The sequence below is a fragment of the Neopelma chrysocephalum genome, unplaced genomic scaffold, assembly GCF_003984885.1.
Source record: "Neopelma chrysocephalum unplaced genomic scaffold, ASM398488v2 Primary Assembly neopelma1_147, whole genome shotgun sequence".
Taxonomy (NCBI): Eukaryota; Metazoa; Chordata; class Aves; order Passeriformes; family Pipridae; genus Neopelma; species Neopelma chrysocephalum.
In genome coordinates, this window is record NW_020897809.1 from 1,734,706 (window position 1) to 1,756,288 (window position 21,583).

Genomic DNA, 21,583 nt, shown 5'->3' on the forward strand with positions numbered 1-21,583 from the left:
TGGCCACAGGACAAGAAAGCATTAATAAAGAAGTCTTGTTTTAAGGTGGGGGTAGAGAACCACCATTGTTATTTCTTCCATTTTGAAAGAAAAGCTCATGTTGAAGTGCTTGGCACGACAAGCACAGCAGGACTCACTACCATTCACAGACTAAGAAGGATTAGAGTATTTCTCAAAACTTATTCATATTCAGGAAAGCATCCCCATTTGTAACCTCACCTGTAGTCAATGATTCCTTCATCTTGATAGCACAGAAAGGCTGCAGCTGTTCTCCTTGATTCTGCACAGGTCCCAGCTCAAAGGAGTTGAAGGATATCCGTAAAAAGGGGGCCATTGCTCACAGTGATGCACAATCTAAGTGGAAATAAATAAATAAAAATCATTCAATAAAAGACCTGGTCTGAGACTTGTAAGAGAGTGACACACATTTCCCAGCAGCCATCAGAGCTTCTATTGAGGCTACAACCCCATGGCTCCTATTCAAGCACTGCTTTCAGGTGGCAGTGTACTAATCCTAGGAAGCATCCAGAGCTAGTGATCCAACTGTGAGCCTCCATACCTGCACATACCAGGCAAAGAGAAGAGGGAGAGGGAAGAAGCACCAGCACCACTGTGTCACCTCTTTTAAAGTGTCAGGAATCACCAAAGTTCAAAACATCTGCAATATCTAAGTCAGCAAACAGGTGTTTCACTACAGTCTTCCCTCATTCTTAAGAGCTTCTGAACTTAGAGCAATTTCAGTTTACAACTCACAGCACCTTCAGCAACAGTTAGCTCTGTAGCTTGTATGTCAATATTGTTTTGTGAAGCAAAAATTACTTATTCAAAAGGTAAGAGAAAACAGTCATTAGATAGCAAGGCAATGTTAGTGCAATCAGAGGAGGAGGGATGCAGGGAAGGAGGGATTAGGAGAAAAGAGTTAACAAGGTAACAGGAAGAGATGATGAAAAAAAATAAAGACCTGAAACTGGGCTGAGCTGGCCTTTTGACTGCAGATTGTTAACCAGCTCAGTCAGGCAGCACTAGGAAGGACACTTCAAGCAATCCTGCACATGCCAGCATTTTTTTAATGTACAGACATCGACCTGAGAAACAATTAACATTCCTCTTCTATCTCTTAAGGCCCATACAGTCATTTAGTTAAAAGACTGACATGAAGACTCTTTGCAGCAAACCAGCATTTGCACATCACACACTCTCCCCATGCGGAGACCATTTATAATAAATAGAAAACTTTTATGACCAACATTTATTGAGCTAGTTTTTATTAACTGACTGCTTCTCCACTTTCTTTTCTGTAATAGTAAGACAGAGTTAGAAAACAGGTTTAGGATTACTTGGCACCCACCACTGCTCATCCCTCCGAAGAACTGAAAGCCAGGACTGTAATTCACATTCATGCAGAACGGTCACCCAGACTCACAATAAAGCAACAATCCTCCCACACTAATCCGCTGGTTATTGCAGCTTGGGGCACCATTTGATGAGACTGGAGATTGAGATGACCTCACAAAGAAAGAAAAATAGACAGCTTTTGTAAAAATTAACAAATTCCATCTGAAAGCTCACTTTCACAAAGGCAACAAAAGCACAGCGCTCATCAAGAGCTGTAATGAGGAACATATTTCAGCTGCTCAAGGGGCCTCGTGCTCACTGTGTTCAGAACTACCCCCAAGCGATCAGCCATGACTTGCCAGCACCAGCTCACATATCATTACTACTCAGCATGGATGTAAAAGAAACCAGATTTCATCCTTGTTCACCTCTGGGAAGCAGCTCGAAGACTCGACCAGGCCATAGGTAGCAACAAGCTGGGTAGGTCAGCGTGTAGCTCCCACTGGAAAGTTTATTTGACAGAATCGCAGGATTGCAGGATAATTCTGGCTAGAAGGGACAGCCCAGCTAGAAGTCACAATTTACAGTAAGTCTGGGACTATACTAACAAAAAATTGGAAAACACTAACAAAGCTAAACTAACAACTGCACTGAGTTCACTCAGCCCATCTGACTCAAGCCAACGTTAGTCCTGAAACAGAACACAAGGCTTTGCAACTTAGTTTAACTCCAGATTAAGATACAATAGGAACAGGTACAATGTATATGCATGTTGAGTAATCTCACAACCTTTCTCATTTTCAATGGCCAAATACATGTGAAGGCCACATTTTCAACTCTGCTTCGTAGTTTTGAATATGAGTATTTGTTGTATTCATTGTGCTCAGCTTCAGTGCATCTCAAATGCCCTTTTCTCTCTCAGAAATGCTACACACAAGCAGTTGAGCAGTTAGGAGAAAACACCAACATCCCAGAGTTTCTGATGATGTTCAAAGTCCAAGGTCACAGCGAAAACTAGAAGATAACTGTTTGCTTTTACATTTAACAACAGCTTTAAAAAAAACCCCAAACACAACAAACTCAACAGCTACCTGTTCTTGCCAAGTTTCTCTACCCTTATATACTGTGCTTTTTTCACAGAAGTAGAGATCTTAAATGTCTGCATGCAAACTCTCACTATATGTTATAGACTCTACTGTGACACAGGGAGGTTAAGTGAGAAAGGAGGGTTTGAATTTGCTCCTCAGATATATTTTCCAGCCATTGTCTACGCTAAGATGTGCAGTGAGATCACTGACAAGGATCAGCTGCACTGCTGTAAACAAAAACATACCCCACTAAAACTGTTTTTGGCAGCGAAACTCGGTGAAAGAGATTAATTTTAATTCAACAAAGTTTCTCAAAATCCCTGCAGAATACACTCATCCAAAAGTGTTCTCACATTTGAAAAGCAAAAACATTGAAAGCAATACATAAGCTTTGCTTGTTGCACTTTAGACAAGAGTCCCTCTCTAGTCTCTGTGACTGTCACAGATGTGACAGCACAAGCACTGAGTCTTGTTTTAGGAGCTGAATCTGTCAGGAACTGAAACTGATATAAAAATCAAGGGAAATTTTACAATCTACTCATACAATCTGCATTGCAGCTATGAAGTATTAAAGCCAAACTGCTTCCCTAAAGGCCAGATTTTATCCAAACCAAATGGTGGAAAAACTGAGACATGAGCTCCAAGAGCATTGCTATTCTAAATGACAGGTTCAGTATCTCAAACAGTTTCAAAGCCACATGCTATCTGAAAAAAAACTAAGGGAAAAACCTTCCAGCAACATTACTCTCTGTGAGGTACATGGTGGTGGCACCACTGGTTCAGAGCACACCATTGGATGCTGTCCAGCACCATGTTCATTTTGTCAAGGATCCCTGATCTGCTCTATTGCAAACTCAACCCATGTTCTACATTCTGGGATAGATTCTATGAAATCCACAGTACTTTCCATGCAGCTTTAAAAATCAGAGCTTTCTACTATTTAATATTGAAAGAAAATCAGTGTTACTATCAACTACAGAGTGAGAGGGGGAAAAATGGAAACATCTTCACATCATCAAATGTCAACATCTGCTGGATGAACAAATGTTCAGTTTTAACAAGGATGTAACACTCAGTTTTAAAGAAATCTTCAAAGCAAATTAAAATCTTAAATATTCCAAGAAGAATTTTATCAAGATTTGCTAGCATGAGATTCACATTAGATTAAAAATCTTCACGCAGACTGAAGAGACAAAGGTTAAATTCTGTACTTTCTCTCCTTCCAGTGGTGCCCAGCAGCAATCAGGGACTTGCTCTGCAACCCAAGGCGGCACTTGCCAGGGTTCCTTTGTTGCTGTAATTCTACCTGGTTATAAACAGTGAGGGCAAACCAGCTCTAACATGACCCAGAAACAAAGACACGGTTGTAACTGTTACACAAAGCAGGAAGTAACATCAAAGCAGTGGATCATCTGGAGGAAAAACAGTGGATCATCTGGAGGAAACGCTGATACTGGTCGACAACAGAGCACTGAAGAGACTAAAAAACTAATGGGCACAAGCAGAGCATAGACTGGTCCATCATTGATACAGACCATATAACAACTGAGAAAGCTCCCCTGCTGATTTGTGCCTCTGATTTCTTGGCAGTAGTCTGTAAAACACTTTGCAAACAGATGTAAAGCTGCACACACATCATGGCTTTTCCATGCTGTCTCACAGAACTGCTCTGGGAAACACCAACACTGGTAGGCAGCACCTCACATGGCTGACCAATTGGTGTTCTTCCCTGAAAAGACGCAGCAGTAACTTTTCTAAGATGCAAAAGTATAGATTATTTCCAACTTGCAGGTATCCTTTTTTTCCACAAGGGTTTCCTGTCCTCCATTCTGGCAATGGACAAGGCGTTTAAGAAAGACAGCAACGATTTACTGCCCAACTTATTGCCCCCACAGAACTTGCAAAAACATGCACAAAGTCCTCCTTCCTCTTTATGTACAGCCTACAAAGGTGCTTATGCTACTTCTATGGCAATAATATGAGAAAAGGCTGCAAATAGCGATGCTGGAAGAGTGATTATCATCCTTCACCTGTGCACATGGTGTTTTTATTGCTCCCAGGTGTGACAACCCACACTCCCTTCACACGTATTCTTTCAGCTGATGATCCAAGAGAGAAAAACAATACTTGTGCTGCAGGAAAATTCACTGAACCAGAGGAACAATGATGCTAACCACTGTCTACACTGCACACCCATGATTAGTCTACAGAGACCTTTAGCAGGTTCTGTTAAAATCCCTGGTCTCTGTTTGATGCTCTGTAGGTGGAAGTCAATCTGAAAATGAAGTCAGTTTAAAAGGAGCTTATTATATTTGCTGTTATCAACCTTGTCAAAAAGACACACGGCAGCATTCTTCATCTGCTGGACTTCCCCAGGCACTACTGCTACCCCAGGAAACCCTGAAAAACAGACTTATATCCAACCTCAGACCACTGCACATCATGATGCTGAACACTCACAGCTGCCAGAGATGGCAAAAAACATTATCTGTAGGTGCTGCTTTGAAAGTTTAAAATCCACAGAAGGACTTAAAAAGTGTTCTCCACAAAACAGGGCTAAACTCACACATTGCATGTAGGTCCCTGCAGGAAAAGGAGGGTTCTCCAGAAAGTACTGTCCCTGCAGCAGCATCATTCATGCTTTTGTTTAGGTTTAGCCACTAAAGTGCAACTATCTCCTGTGAATGGTTTAATTTATTCCAGTTATTAATTTGATTCATCTGTCTATGGATTTCCAGAATGGAAATAATAGTTAGTTTAATAAACTAACCTTATGGAGAAGATTTTACAAACAAAATAAAAATAAACCTTAAAATTAGAATTGTAGGACTATACATTTATGAAAGCAAAATATATCCATTAGGTAATATTTTTAAAAAGTGCAGTTATCTTCAGGAAGTCAAGGATGAAAAGAGCAGCTTTAAAACAGCCCAATCAACTACAGTTTCTGCAGTAATATTTCTAAACCAGTGAAAATTCTAAAAATTTTAACACCAAAATTCAATTTACTTGCTGTTAAACTTACTGCAAATGATTTCTTTTTGGTTCATAATTTCAAAATGACAATTCTGTATACTAAATTCTACTGTAAATTATGCAAGTTTTGGGGTTTACTTCAATTTTTTTTTTTTAAATAGTACAAGTCCTAAGCCTAACTTGGAAAAAATGTAGTTACCATTTCCTTCCCTTCCTCCCCCAAGTATTTTCTTTCAGATACTTCTGCTTTTGTTGGGTTAGGCCAAGGCCAGAAACAGAAACAATTACATAATAAAATCTGTCACTGTGTTGCAACAGTCTGGAGAAGAATCCATCTAGATAAGCCATGCAGCAAGAGAACTTGCTTGGTTTCATCCCACTTGGCCAGAAGCACAGATAATTCTGAGTTTCCACACTTTTTTTGCACATTCAGCAGTCCTCAAACTGCCCAATTTTGTGGCTGCTCTCTGAATTGCTGGTATTTCCCCAACACTCTCAAGGTTGAAAAAAATTACTGATACTTTCCCTTATCGTTACAATGAGAAACTCTTCAAAATATGAGCTCCAGAAGCCTTTATTTGAACAGGCCAATTCTTTCAATCCTGGTAGTGCAAACTCCTGGGAAGCTCGAGGGGAAAGCAGATTGCAGGCAAGGGAGAGTTAAAGCAGACCTGATTTTGTGGGTTTTTTTTGGAAGACGTGCAGCCCAATTTATTCGATCACATGATAACATACAATTAGCTCAGCAACAACAGTTGACTGTTCTTAAAGTGGTTTCAGGTGCACTGAGGAAGACAAATCTGAGTTTTACACTAAAAGATCAGCAAGTTGAGGAAATTCTAAGCTCTGAAATAGGCAGCAGGTCAGGCTGTCACATAGCATATGCTGCAAGATAAAAAAAACATTTTACACTGAACGTCCTTTTTTTTTGGAAGGGGAAAAAGAACATTTGGAGCAACACAGTTGGCTTTTCCAATATTCCACAACCACTACTTGGTGGGGAGAAGGGGGAAGTACTGTCAGATGTTTTTTCTTTAGGAGTGCATAAGAAATAGCCATTTAAGTATTATTTTTTTTTTAAAGTCCCAAGTTCTCCTTCCTCTGTGAACACACAGGACTAAACATGATAATAATGATAATACTATGAGCTGCTGTTCGTCACCTTTGCCAAAATCAAGCTTGAAACAAGAGTACAAATGAATCCTCTTCATCAACTTCAAACCCAAATATCCAACATTAAAAGCACACAAGAGAGGAAACACTGGCTAGAGCCCAAAGACTTTGTTCATTATTTCTGATAGCACAAATGATATCTTTGTTAAATAGCAGCTGCAACAACATGAAGGTTTAATATAACAGGGCTGGCTGGCCAGATCACTCTAGGTGAGAGAAAAATTCATTAATATCAAATTACACTATGAAGTGGGAGAATGTCCAAAATACTTAGATAGGAGGCAAACCTTGTTTTTTCCCTATCCATGCATGACTTAAGCATAATTAGGATGCTTTTTTTTTTCTTTGACATGAGGAGTAAGCAGAGGTTGAGGGCTTTTTTTTCTGCAATTGAATAACACAATCCCTTCTGAGGGAGGATGAAAAAACCTATTAGGTGAAAGGGATGAAGTTACACCTCTTTTTCACTATAACAACACACCTTATAGCCAAGCTATAGTCTGTGTCACTGAAGAGAGCACTGGAAGTCTTCTGAGTCTGAGCCCCTGACCAGCTCTCAGCTCTCACTTCCTCAGCAATGGCCAGGAAATTTGCCAGTATTTAGTCAGCATGACTAAATTGCAAAACTGTACATCAAGTTTATCATGTGAATACGAGCTCTCTGAAGGAAGCAAGCCATTCTGCAAAGGTTTTTCCTGTAATAATCACTACACTACGAAAGCTGAGCTACTCACAGCTTTCAGAAGTACCAAACCAAAGGAAAAGAGCCAAAGAAAACCCAATATTTTGTACAGTACCTGTTTAGGTACCACCGTAATCAAGCACAGAGGGATCCACACTCAGGCATATTCCAGCAATATCCTTTAACAGAGGAGTTACACAGCAAGCTCGTCCTCCACCTTACTCTTGCTGAGTATTTTTATCTAGGATTCATTATAACATTTTCCAGCCTTTCAGTACCTAAAGAGGCTCCAAGAGAGCTGGAGAGGGACTTGGACAAGGGTCTGGAGTGACAGGACAAGGGGGAATGGCTTCCCATTGACAGAGGGCAGGGTAGGGTTGGAGATTAGGAAGAAATTCTTCCCTGTGAGGGTGGTGAGGCCCTGGCACAGGCTGTCCAGGGAAGTTGTGGATGCTCTGAGCAACCTGGTCTAGTGGAAAGTGTCCCTGCCCATGGCAGGGGGTTGGAACTGGATGATCTTTAAGGTCCCTTCCAACACAAACCCTTCTAGAATTCCACAATTTTCTTCTCAATTATAAGCTTCCCAGGAACTGGGATATATTTCCCAGAAAGAATAATAGAAAATGCCAACAACATATTTTCAAACCTAACAGAAAATACTGCCTTCTTCTTCAAAACACTGCAGGGGTTTTGTGCTGATTTTTGTGTTGATTTTCTAGTTTGTTTTTTTTATTTTATTTTATTTTATATTTTCCACTGAGTTCCCTTCATGCTGAAAAAGCCAAATGCCATAAAGACAGTATGCTAATCACAGCTTAAGAAAAAAAGGGAGATTTGTAATGTGTCTTATTTTAAATGTACTGGGTTAATGTCTCTATATAAACAATGAAGAGGCAAAAAATGCAAATAGAGAAACTGGACATTCAACAGAAATATAAAAAATGCCTTCTAAAACATTTCAGTAAGAAAATGATTTTACTTTGCACTTTTGAAAACATCAGCAGATTATGCAGTCTAAGTGCCTCTCAAAGAGCACAAGCCTCCAAGCCAGAAATTTATACTATTGCCAGCACCATGACCTAATCCTCCAAGTATCTGGAAAACTAGAATATTCATTAGCTGAGAGAACTGTATCATCATTCATACACGCTGGAAATCTGCTGCTCAGATAACCTCATCAGAGGGAATACAGTTCAGTCCATCCAAGCCTTTCAAACTAAAAGGACACGAGCCGTGAACCAAAATTTTTGCTCATTAACTGGGTATCAAGTTGTAGGAGTAGATCCTGTCCAGCCTCCTGGCTGCATCTGGCACTGCTGGGGTTGTTTGGTTTGGTTGTCTGAGATGCCTGAGTTTTCCCCTGGGGACCACAAACGTGCTCAGTCACTTCAGTCAGACCCCTCAGGCTCAGAGAGCTGGGGCTGTTCAGCCTGGAGAAGAGAAGGTTGTGTGGAGACCCCACAGCACCTTCCAGGGTATGAAGGGGCCCTACAGGGAAGCTGGAGAAGGGACTCTTTGTCAGGGACTGCAAGCAATAGGACAGGGAGCAAGGGGTTCAAACTGAAAGAAGGGAAATTTAGGTTGGATACCCAGAAGAAATCCTTCCCTGTGAGGGTGGGGAGGCCCTGGCACAGGTTGCCCAGAGAAGCTGTGTATGTCCCATCCCTGGAAGTGTCCAAGGCCAGGTTGGACAGGGCTTGAAGCAACCTGGAAGGTGTCTCTGTCCATGGCAGGGGGGTTGGAACTAGATAACATTTAAGGTCCTTTCCAACCCAAACTATTCTATGATTTTAAGATAGGCCAAATCTGCCTTCCTGAGCATGATGCTCCTTTTCCTTGCTATTTTTCGGTACTTAAAGGCTTCTCAGGGTAGGTAGAAATCATCCTTTTATCCTTTTGTTTGTTTTTTTTTCATTACCAGGAATGTGAAAGCCAAAAACCACAAAATAAATTAAATAACCAATATAAGTCAACTTAATCAAGACATTTTCCACGGTTTATTAACTGAAAATAAACAGTGAATCCACACACAGTTACATGCATCACTACCTGTGAAGGCATCTCTCACTTTTGAAATGAAGAGAGAAAAAAGCACAACTGAGATCCACTGAGGGATGTGTAGGATGATGCTAAACAATGAACGGCCAGAAGGACTGATAAGGAGAAATTGGAAAAAAAAAAACAACATAACCAAAATTCACTTTTAATTCATACAGCATTTGCTCCTGGTGTAATTTCAAAGTTCAGGCTTAGACTTTCAAAAACATAAGAAACTGGAGAATCATTTAAAAATGAGATGTTTGGTTTTCATATGCAAAACACCACACACATAGAGTAATATAAACCCATGCCCAAGAACTTCACTTTGCAACACTGCGAGTCAGCTTCTGTTTTTTCACTATTGGGTCATTTCACTAATGAAAACACTGCTAAACAAGACACAAACTTCATTACTTGTCCTAAAAAATACTTTCAGGAAAATATATGCAATGAACTTGCCAGGGTACCTTTAGATTACCCAAAAAGTAACTGAAGACAAACTCTTTGATTGCAGCTGTACTCTCGTGTTCCAGTTACCCCCAGAAGCAACAGAGTATTCAATGACTTTCCTACAGGCAAGCTTTCCTGGCTCATTATGGCCTATCACTTTCTCCATCACTAAATGGATAAATGAGTTAAAGTCTTGGTCATTTTCCCTGCATCTTCCAAGTATTTCTGACTTTTTTTGCTGCACATATTTCTTTTGCCATCAAAGTGCTTTTTTACCAACCATTTTTATAGCAATTTTTCATAATCACAAGCTGCTACCACTGAATAGCACCTCCAGTACCCTGTCCTGGTTGGGAAGCACATCATTAGGAGAAGTCACTGCTATTAGATCATTCAGTTTAAAAGGATGGTGTATGGCTGTAACTGGCACAGAAAAACTCAAGAGGAAAACCAAACAGCTGTAAACTCCAGTTCTCCTGAGGCAACAGCACACACCTTGTGCACAAAGCTCTTCCCAATCTTTCCAGTGCAATCCCAGTTTTAAAGGGGACAGGCAGGTAACAGACTACAAGTACAGGAGTGAAGCCCACAGGAAAATGCTCCTGGTAGTTCCAAATGCAAATATTCCCACTTCCAATTACAGAAGATCCCTTTCTTAGCTCTCAGCATGGAAAGACTGCACGTCCCCAGGCAGCTGAGTGGGAAATTCTCTTTCCACATGGTGTATCTACCCTTAATGGTCTGCCCAGTCCTGCCTCCAGATCTTTCCTCTGTATATCAGTGCTATCCACACTGCCTTGATTCTTTCCCTCTTTGAAAGCCAAGAGGCTCTTTCATGCTGTTTACTATGCAGCTTGCTTAATCACAGCTTGCTTAATTATAATTACCCTGGCATTTTGTGTACCTGAAATGCCTTTCACTTCCACACAGCAGTGCCATGTCCTCTGTCTCACACATCCACACCACTCAAATGAGCAAGGAGTGAGTGCTGGCAAGGAGCTCTCCTGGTATTTACAACAAGCCACATCCCCAGCATAAGTTAGCCCAAAAGATTCCTTTCTGCCTCATGGTTTACAGTCCCCAGCACTCCCCAGGCCACAGGATGCTGGCTTTTCCTCACTGGTCTGGATATTTGCTTCCACTACAGCAGTTTAAGTACATAAATCCTGTTCTAATACAGCTTTTTCCATGTTAGCAATTACTGCTGAACCCACAAACATATTCTGTGACCAACACTGAGAGGCAATTCACACAAATAGGAAGAGGTAAATAGATGCCCACAACCCACTTCTTATGAAAAGTTACTCCACATCTTGGATAATTTGAGAGTCTCCAGTACTGAGTAAACAGAAGTTAAATCAACTTTGGTCCAATGAATTTCAACTCTGTGGGAAAGAGCTGCAGAGAGCTGCATTTACAGCCTTTAATAGACAACCCCATTCTGCCTCTGTGGGACTATTAAAAAGAAAAAAAATTTACTCAGACCTGAAGTACAGCTATATTGAAAAATGTATCTGCTTGTATTGTGAAGAGCCTTAATTAAAAAGCAGTTTGGTAAATATAATTTTTATGCTCCTGTAATATATCTCCTTGTCCAAGATGCAGTTTTCCAAGTAGAGCACTAGCGTTTTCTTAACTGTTCTAAAACTAAATCCGCTTCTGAAAATAAAGTTATGAAACCTATATCTGATAGAAAATGTCAGAATTATAAAAATCAGCACTTAAAATTCACCTGAGATGTCAAAGGAGAAAAGAACCTCATGATTCTCTTGCAGCTGTCAGTGCCCTCTGTTCATCTACGATGTGTACTGAGACACTGTATCTGGTGAGGTGTGCAAATACATATGATACACACAAAGATCCGATGTCCTGAGGAAGAAGAGTTTAAATCCCTAGCTATTCTGGACTTTGTCAAATTTTTCCCATGTTGCTGCCTCTGAAAAACTCGGATATAACAAGTAACAAATACTCCAAGTATTTAGTACTGTTCTGGTGCAAGGATGCATAGTCTAGGCACTGCCTAAGAAATATTCTTCAGCCACCTTGAAAGTAGATCTGAGATGCTCTTGAGTTTTACTTTGAATCTCTGAACATAAAATGAAAGTAGAAGTGTTTTAAGCATTAATCTGTATTATTGCATAATACATAAGCAGTTTAGGAGACTCAAACAGTACTGAGGTAGAGTGGTTTCCACAGTTACTGTTTGTAACTTCCAACACCATGTTGAAATTTAGGACAAGCAAGTACAATAAACTCTGCCTACAGAAGAGAAAACACTGTTCAGTTTGGTTTTTCTTGCCGGTAAATATTTTGCTGTCTCGCTTAATTCAGAATAAACTTTCAGTGTGCTGTACAATGGAAACATTAATTTCTGCTCCCCAAACAGAAATTGGTGGGATTCTCTAAACAATTTACAGGAGCCACTTTAAAAGACAGTTAAAATTTTTCCAGCATCTTCTAGTGCAGTTACATGAGCTACACAAAGAAACAGCGATTCCAGGCACTTGTACAGAGTTCAGTGGAACACAGCATTGCATTTATGATCTTGGAATGAGAGAGTCAAAAGAACAAGGTTCAGGCTTGTGACACATTTACTGCTGACCTCTATGCCTCTGTTCCTTTTTATTATTACCACCTACCTACCAGAAAGTGAAGGTGAACAAATGGTTAGAGACAAGCTTGTCTAATAGCAGCAAGACATCATCATATCTAGGGATTATACTGTAAGCCTTAACAGTTTTACTATTTCTTTCAAAAACAATCAACAGGAAGAGTCTAATATTATACTTTAAGCAAGGTGGCCAATTACAGGTTCCTAACAGCAGTTCTACCCACTTCTGAGGCAATGCATTACTGAACTTACACCCAGAACTTTTCACCCTGTCCCCCACAGCAAGGGGAATCTGTCTTCCTGTAATTTTGGAAAGATGCATTACGCATGCAGGTTAATTAATTTGCTTCCACGATCAGACAGGGGAGAAGGCTCTTAGGATTCCTCCTCGATATGAGTCATTCTCATGGAAAGTCCCAACTTCCTCACTTACTCACAAACCAAGGACCAAGAGTGCTGAGTAAGTATACAGCTCAGAATTGCACAGACAGGTAATGTGCCATTACAAATACTTATTAAAGCATTATACTTATTAAAGCTCTCTTTCAAAGTCCTTCTTCCAATCTGATTACACAGCAATTGGTGTAGCAATTGGTGATTTCTGCTACTACAAGGAGAGGTGTTAGTAATCATAAATGTAGAAAAGGTCCCAAGTTGAACTTTACTGTTTTCCTTTGAATTTGACCTTGAATGCACTAAGATCCCAAGAAACCCTTTAACTTCTCTGTTCCTTAGTTTGTTCTAATAAAACAATATATATGTACTTGAAAAGTGCTTTAATTATGAAGACTGATGACACAAACTGTAATATTAGAAACAGAATTTGTTAACACCAGCTTCTAATTCAATTTTGAAAAAATGGCTTGTGTTTACAGACGAAAGCAAAGTTACTTGGGCTGAACTAATCCTACAAAAACCAGATACAAGAAAGAAGCTACATTTTAAAATCTAGATTGTCAATCACAGCTGTGTCTGCAGAACAACTATCACAAGTCATCTAACTGGTGGAGGAATGGCACAGAGAGAGCAGTAACCTCTGGAGGTTCTGTGGCATTAATCAGCTGTCAAAATACAGCTCAGCTCCATGGGAACACACCAAACATTCCCAGACACTCTGCCTGTAAGTTTACAAACACTTCATAAATAATGCTTAAGCATCTAACAGGAGAGAGACTCAAACATGACATTGAGGCCAACAGTGTATGCAATGCAAAATAGGACAAAAGCTCACCAAATAGTAATAACCAGGGCTCCTGAAGAACTCAGGATTTTTCCTCATAGGTTGAAATAACCGGTGAAATAAATGTTTTGGACCACACGTTGTGCAGAGAGAAGTCAGTAAAAGCCAAGCCATAGTGCAAAGAGAAGAGATGTAGATGTGGAACAAACAACTCAAAAAAGCCAAAAGTGTTAAGAGTTTAGAGAACTACATCCTGTTGCCTAAAAATAGGAGAGGAAGATGGAGAGGAACTTTAAAATTATTACTTTTGTTGCGAGCTTTCACATATGTAATAATCATCCATGGGACAGACCTTGATGGCCAGGATTTGAGGATACAGACAGCACATAGAAGTTTTTTCCTCCTCCAGAAGACTAACAGATTGTAGATACAGAGTTCTGGATTATCAGAGATTTTAGTCTGCTTGTGGTTTGTTGTTTTTTTGTGGTTTATTGTTTTTTGGGTTTTTTTCAAGTGACAAGTCCTAATTAAGTATACTTAGAAGAATTCTTTTCCTCTCATCACTTCTCAGTTAGCTCCTATCACTTCTGGAGTGGTTTAATCGCTCTTTTTGGCATAGCTTACAGACATAAACATTCCTGCTCAAACGAACTATGGGAATACATGGGAACACACAGTTTACTAAAAAAACATAGCAAAGAACAAGAAGCAACAACACCATGAGTGGATTGATATGACACTGACATTTTTTGCCTGATAATTCCTAGTTTCAAGACCTAGGAGTTAAATAGTCTGAGGAAAAAATAGTTGCGCTACAACTTGGGAATCAAAACCTCCACAATTTAAGGGAAGCTTAAATTTAAAGGTTCACAGTACTCCCCTGGAGGACTGTGCCATCAAGGTCAAGTTCAAAGTTTTCAGAGCCCAGCATTTTGATGATTCACAATGCTATGCCACTGGAAAGACATTTCAGTGGTGGGAGGGGTGAGGAGGAGAAGAGGTTAGAATAAAACTCTGTGACGTTGAAGCTTTTGTGGAGGATGTCAGGAATATCATGAGCAGTCATTGTTAATACATTTGTAGTCTGTTGCTCATGCAAGAATTTTGCATGGACAAGCTCACTTCAGCAGTATATCTATCAATCTTTTCAGCTAATCTGCTTCTTCCATAAATGTTCCAGTTCAAGATATTACTCAAGGCTTTTTTTTCTCCTTCCCCCCCCCTTTTTTTGTTTGTTTTTGTTATTGTGAGGGTAGCTTTTTTTTTTTTCCAGAAGGAACAAAACACCACCAGCAGCAAACCATCTATTTACAGGTTTTTTAATCTTCCACTGGGTGCTGATCATTATTTGAGCTATGGAAATTCATCAGAAGGATCACTGGCTCATTTTCAAACAACAGTTCCTCTTTTGCCAGGAAGCTGAAGGATGGTGCCTTCTGAGAAAACACTGAGCATCTTTTCTGGAAGCTGACCAACACTTAATTGTGCCTATTCCACATGAGTTATTTGAATATCATATAAATATTTCAGTGTGGCATCAGAATTATAAAGCTCCACCTGAATACATGCAGTTTAACCTACATAAGCACACACTTCTTTCAGATAGCTCCTTTTCCTCTGAAAGTAAAGTTTTGAATGATAGACAGTAAAAAAATTATTATAATGCAGAAGTATTTAACAGGTGGTTCCCGTGCTCTGTGTACTTACGTACACAACTACAAATTAAATTATGATCTCTGTTACCCAAATGACTCATTCAAAACAGCAATTACAGTCTCTGACACGCACTACAGGCATGACTGCTAACAAACTCCACTGACGTTGCTTAACCTCTCTGATTAGTAGATGTGGTTTTGGTTACTTACAAGCATGTCTAATTTTAATCATCACACTGAATTTCCACAGACTTTGCAGGTTTTCTGCCTCAAAGGGACAGAGGAGTTTTTAGGTTTCATCTAAAAAGATTTCAGCTCTTTAATAAGACACGGGTATAAATCACCTGGAATGTACTTTGGAGACACAGGTATAGCTAAAATCAAAACATGAGATTAGCATCTTAAACAGATGAGAATCTTCTACTTTTCTTATAACAATTTCCCCCCTTTAAAATGAGATTAATTCCATCTCAATGACACTGTGAAGTTACCCTGAAAAAACTTGAGTTAATCACAAACACAATACAATGGACAAGAAAATTACTGACACTATCTTCAGAGCAGTTTAAGCAAATAAAAAAATCAGAAATAAGACACTATTCCCACAGAATTAAAGGATGAGAACAACAAAAAATCCCCATCTTCCTTCTGTCTTTACACATTTAAGAAAGCTACCACATAACTACAAACTGCCTCAGTTCTACTTTGCATATTAATCTTCATTTGGGCACTTTCCAACATTTAATAAACCCATTTTTCTGGCCGGCCATGGGAGACATGGTATACACACAGTGTCTGGAACTGGCATGATTTAGGCCCTGTGGGTCCTTCCGGCATGTAATGAAGTAAAATGATCTGTTCCACCAAAGTTCAGGACAAAATTTCTATCCCACTGTGTTCCCCGTTCCCAGTGACCTTGTTAGGCAATTATCTTCCCTCATATGTGGAAAACTGGCAGCCTGCCACTTCACATAGCTGCATAATAAATGAAATTGTCTGCCAGCAGTACCCGCCTGTCATACCTGTCTTTCATACTTGGCAAGGATTTCATTCTGTCTTCTAAACCTCTTGGATTTCGGCCGTAACTGCACTCAGGCAAGACAGAAACAGTCACATCATTGGAAGAGTATCTGGGATTTTTCCTTGAATACACAAGGTAGTCCATGAGTAATGTGTTAACCTGACAAGTCACCAAGTTTGTCTGCCTTAGGACAGGTAGGTGCTTCCTACCTGTTTCTAGTACAGCCTAACCTAACAGCCTAAATCTAACTCTACTGATTTAAACTCTATTAACTCTAATTTAAATAATAAAACCCAAAAGAAATACTTTGCAGATTCACTGTTTACTCCTTTTTCTGATTTTTCTTTGGTAGTATCTTCCTAGACAGATGAGTTTTCTTCTAGATAACCCACAGCTTTTAAGACCCAGGTTGTGGCAAATCTAAATTACAGTGACCAAATCCTTCAGGGATTAGATGCAGAGCTTGCACCTGCCAGGAAATAACAGCAGACAACTGAAACTGAGAAAAATCCATCTAAATGAGTCTCATAGCCTGAAAAATTTTCCTGCTTTTCCAGATAAACTGGGCAGCGGCACAGGAGACAAGCTTTCCACATTGCAAATGGAGCAGCAATCAAACCGAAAGGCATGATCCTCACTCTCCTGAGCGCTCACACTGAAGTCAAGAATAATTATTTGAAATCCTACACGTGGCTCTTGACAAGGAGAAACAAGCTTCTTACAACTGCTACAGTTTATCACACCTAAATATCCTGAACTCAGACAGTAACTTGAATATGAACTACAGAAACCAAGACAAGGGGCAGACAAGAGAGGAACCCTTATGTCTCAGATGAAGCATCACCAGGAATCTTTTCCTTGTTCACAAAGAGCCAGCTTGGAGGCAGAAAGTAAACTACTAAAGCTGTGCCTCTGCAGAGAAGAGTTAGGATTTAGCAATAGACACAACTCTGCAAAATGAAGCAAAGCAAAGTGTATGTTTCACTAATTTAACAAAGACCTTTTTCATTTTGATTCCATAAAACTCCATAAAATTGGGATGTTTGAATGTTTCCAGAGACACCAGGGGAAAAAACCCCAAAGCAAATAAAACCAAAACCCAGAAAATGAGGATCAAAGCAAACAGTAAAGCGTCAGCCATCAAACTCTGGAGCCATAACAAAGGCTTTATAATCTAAAAAAGATTACATGGTTGCCATTTTACAGTGTTTCTGTGAGTGAGAGATAAATGAGAACATGGTAAAGGTCCAAAACATACCAGCTGAATAAAACCCAATCTGTTACATTTTCCAAGACTGCTCTATGAGCTCTACTTGAAGCAGCACAGTGAGTGTAGCCAATTTTCCCCTGAACCGGAAAACCTCAACCCTGTATATCAATGGCAAGAAGAGCCAAAGAGTGTAACAAAGACCCTTTCAAACACGGGAAAATCAAACTAAGAAGAACAAATCAGCTACTGTGAAGGAACCAAAAGTTTTCTATGGCCTAACATATTTCCAAAGGTGGGGTTTTATAGGAATCCATGACTTTATTTGTATAACCTTATACTTCACACTACTGTCATATCAGCTCTTTCAAAGTGTTTCACTAAATAAAACAAGCATGAACTGGGAGAGACTCAGAGCAAAGAGCTGTACACACTTGCAGAATTGTTTGATCACAGTAAGGTTGCTCTGAATTTTACACCGAGTTTCCACTGCTCTGTTGATTTTACAAAGCATTTTGAAAGGTAAAAACCTCCAGCTATGAGTAAATGAATGTCAGCTCACTGTCCTACCCCCCTCCATTGCCTGCTACTGAAAAAACACGCATGGGTGTTTCATGTACCAAATTTCAACAATAAAAGAAAAATCTTTTAAGTTGCTCCTTTGAAGAGATCAGACAAGCAAATTGATTACTGTGACAGATCCTGAAAATATCTGATTGCAAACTGCTGAAGACTTGACAGCAACACAATGGATTTTGTTCAGAAGAAAAAAGTGGGAAAAACACCCAAATACTCCCAGTCTTTTAGGATGGCTGAGAGACTTAGTTTTGAGCAAAACATATTTTACCACTTTTTTCTCTGGAGCTTTACCAGGCATTTCTAAATAAACTAGATACTAGAGTTGTACACATTTTCAGAGACCACTGGTTTGATTTTTCTCCAAAACTCGGATACCTGTAAAACCAGCAGTTTCCATATAACAAATTATGGATACAGAAAGATGACTTAATGACCGATCTCAAAAACTCATTAAATTGCAGTATAATGCTTCCTGCAAGTATTACCACTGGAATTGGTTATTTGTTTTAATAATGGACTCGCTATGACCTTTCCTAGGAGCAGTGGGGAACTGCCATGAGTCTCTGGAAGGACTAAAATAAGAGAGAATCAAAGTAACACAGTAAAGTTTCTTAAAATTTTTGACTACTACTTATGTATCCTATATATCACAGAAACCACAGGTCAAGGAAGAAAGGGTAACAGAAAAACAAAGCTTTTTGGAGTTCCATGATTTAATAGGTTTCACTGCAGAACTTCTTTGTATTTTTGTCTTTTAGAAACAAAAGTATTGAACTGCATCTGTCCCTTCAGCAAAGCACAGAAAAGGTATAGGAAAAGAAAGTAGAGCACAGGAATGCAAAGCGAAAAAGTAAAAGATGAGTTTCAATTCTGTGAAATATGCCCTATTAAGACTGATGTCACCAGAATGTCTCATGTGAAAATGTCTTTTAAAGTACAGAATTTGAGGTCTAACATTAATTTGTCTCTTGCTTGAAGCAGTATCAAAATTATGTTTTGCTATTTTCACACTTTATCAACAAAAGGTAGGGTTTTTTCAGGTTTTGTTTTGGGGGTGGACACACACATACACACACACCACACATCCCTCAACAGGTGCAATGGTACTGGTTAAAATAGTTGTAGCAGAAGAAAAAAAAATCATTTTCAGTGACATTTTAATCAAATATGTTGTCTGGCTAAAATCAGGGAAATTTAATTCTTGAAGCACAATCTTGCATGCATGAAGTAAGAATGTGAGAGCTCACTTATTTCTCTGCCAATGACAGTGCTACCAAGCCACCTAAATTATGACCATACTGAGATCTTTGTGAGCACAGGAACAGGAAAACTGGTTATACTGCTTTCAGTCTGATTTTACTCATTGTTCAAAGTCTGGTGAGCCCAAGTAACTCCAGTCACTATCTAATTCCTTCCTGATATGATGGGCTGTACAGTGTTTGAGTATGTGTAGGCAAACCAAAGTCTAACAGCAACAGATAAACTTGCATGTCTTTGCACTAGGAAAGGCTCCAGGCAGGGTGAAGCACAGAGGTTTCTGGCTTTTGGTTGGGCTGCGGAAATAAAACAGCACTTTGCTTTCCCTGTTGGGTTACTCCTAGCATTGTTAGCACTCCTAGTTACTGTTAGTAACTAACAGGATGAAGTTCATCTGCAACCCCCTCTTGAGCCCCTCGACATCTCCCATGGGAGCAGCTGCAAGCCCCTCACGCTGCTGTGAGATCCTTAAGTAGTCCGTGGCCACCTCACTGCTACCACTGCAGCCCTTTCTTCTGACCTACAGAGAATGTAGTGTTTTCATTTGCACAGTTGGAACACACAACCAAACATCTTGAAAACTGTTTCAAAGTCAAAGCTCGCATTTTCATTTCTTCCTTAGTATTTAGCAACACGTGAAGACTCAAGAGCCTGCCCAGAGCACTAATGTTGTGCTCCAAAAGGCCAGTTCAGAACATGGACAATTTTAACACATAAATGATGTGGGAACCAGCTCAGAAATGTGTTTATGCATAATCAGAGTCAACCAAGCTCTGTATTCCAGGATCCACATTAAAGGAACAGAAGCAACCAGCCTACTCCCTCTTATTATGTTGCCTGCTAATGACATTATTATTTGTAGCTGTTATTATCACTCAGTTGAACAAATATTTTTGTTATTGATGAACATCATATGCGCCTGATGTCATATGGCACTATATATTTGCAAGGAAAAAAAGCCCAGTTGTACTGTTTGAACTGGTGGGGAGATGCAACTAATGGAAACATGGTGCCAAGGTCCTTCAGCCAATTCCCTCCAACCCAAGCTCAACACAAACTACCAGGTTGGTAATCCTATATAGGATGGGAATATTGAGAGTTTAAAAAAAAATGCTGCAACAGCTGAAATCATTGCACTGCATATAAGTCTGAGAGGCTGAAAGGACAGGCTTACATCTCCCATTCTTTGATCTACCACCTGTGACTCCAACCTCTGTCTGCACCAAACACGCAACAGGGGCTTTCCATAGCTTCTGTCTTCCCTGTCACCATGTTTTGTCTCCCAACAGGAAGGCTGATCCCTGACAATCAGAATATGCCTTTCTTGCAGCTTATCAGATCAAACATTCAGAAGACTTAAAAACATACATTCTGTTTAGTTGAGTGCAAAGATTTGGAAGCTCAGCCAACCATATTCTCAGGTAAATGTGAGGACAATACGGTGTTGTTATCCTGGTTTTCTGCAAGTGCTTCCAGAGAGAAGCAGTCAGTATCAGAACATGGCTCCAAGTGATTCTGAGTAAGTCTAACTGGAATCTGTGGAAAGATTCAATGAAGTAAAAAGGCTTTTCCAGCTTCTTTTCCCAAAGGACAAAACTCTCTCTGTTACTCCACTCATTTTATCCCCATCTTATTAACACACCTGCACAGGCACAAAGTATGTGGGTTCTCCATGTAAAACCTAACTTTGAGGAAAAGAAATCTCTCAGAAACTTTATAAACATAAAGTCACAATGAACGCACAAGAAAACTCACAAGTCTCAAGAGTATTTTCTCCAAGACGTTGGCAGAAACATTTACCTCATCTTAATTCCAGCCTTCATACAATATTGTACAGTGTCAGCTACATGGAAATTTCTCCAGTTTCCACCAGGGAAGGGCTGGGGCTGTGCAAGGACAGAAGTGGGTGTTGCTTTGCTGAGCTGAGCTCAGCACCATCAGTCCCGTAACGCTGGATGAGAGCTAAGGGATGTTTCCCAGCTGGACAGCTCAGGGCTCTCCCTGTGTGAGACGGGGCTGGCAGCAAACCATGGAAGAGTGACAGCACTCAGTGGGGTCCCCCAACCAGGCGCCCACACTTGGGCTATTGCAATAGGAAAAACCAGCAAGAAAATGAAGAAAACATGGTGAAAATGAAGAAAACCCATGTTTGTCTGGGCATGCAGCAAGCAACCAGTAACCCAAACTACACAACACATCAGGGGTCAAGCAGAAGCAGAACAACTCTGCTATCCAGCACAACAGTACTCTTGCTGTCCTATCTCTTCAGAGTCCCACATCCAGCTCCAAACATTCCCCCTGCCTGCCCCTGCTTCCCTCCAATCCCTCA

At 40.0% G+C, this 21,583-nt stretch overlaps 1 protein-coding gene across 2 annotated transcripts in view; it reads right to left on the bottom strand.

Annotated features, from left to right (window-relative positions):
* Positions 1–21,583, bottom strand: part of PRKCD (protein kinase C delta) — a 59,261-nt gene that overhangs the window by 27,384 nt on the left and 10,294 nt on the right. For both annotated transcript variants that reach the window (XM_027701025.1, XM_027701024.1), the window contains exon 2: positions 220–354. In XM_027701025.1, the coding sequence (XP_027556826.1) occupies positions 220–334 (115 nt within the window). In that variant the 5' untranslated portion in view covers positions 335–354. The remainder of the gene's footprint in view (positions 1–219; positions 355–21,583) is intronic.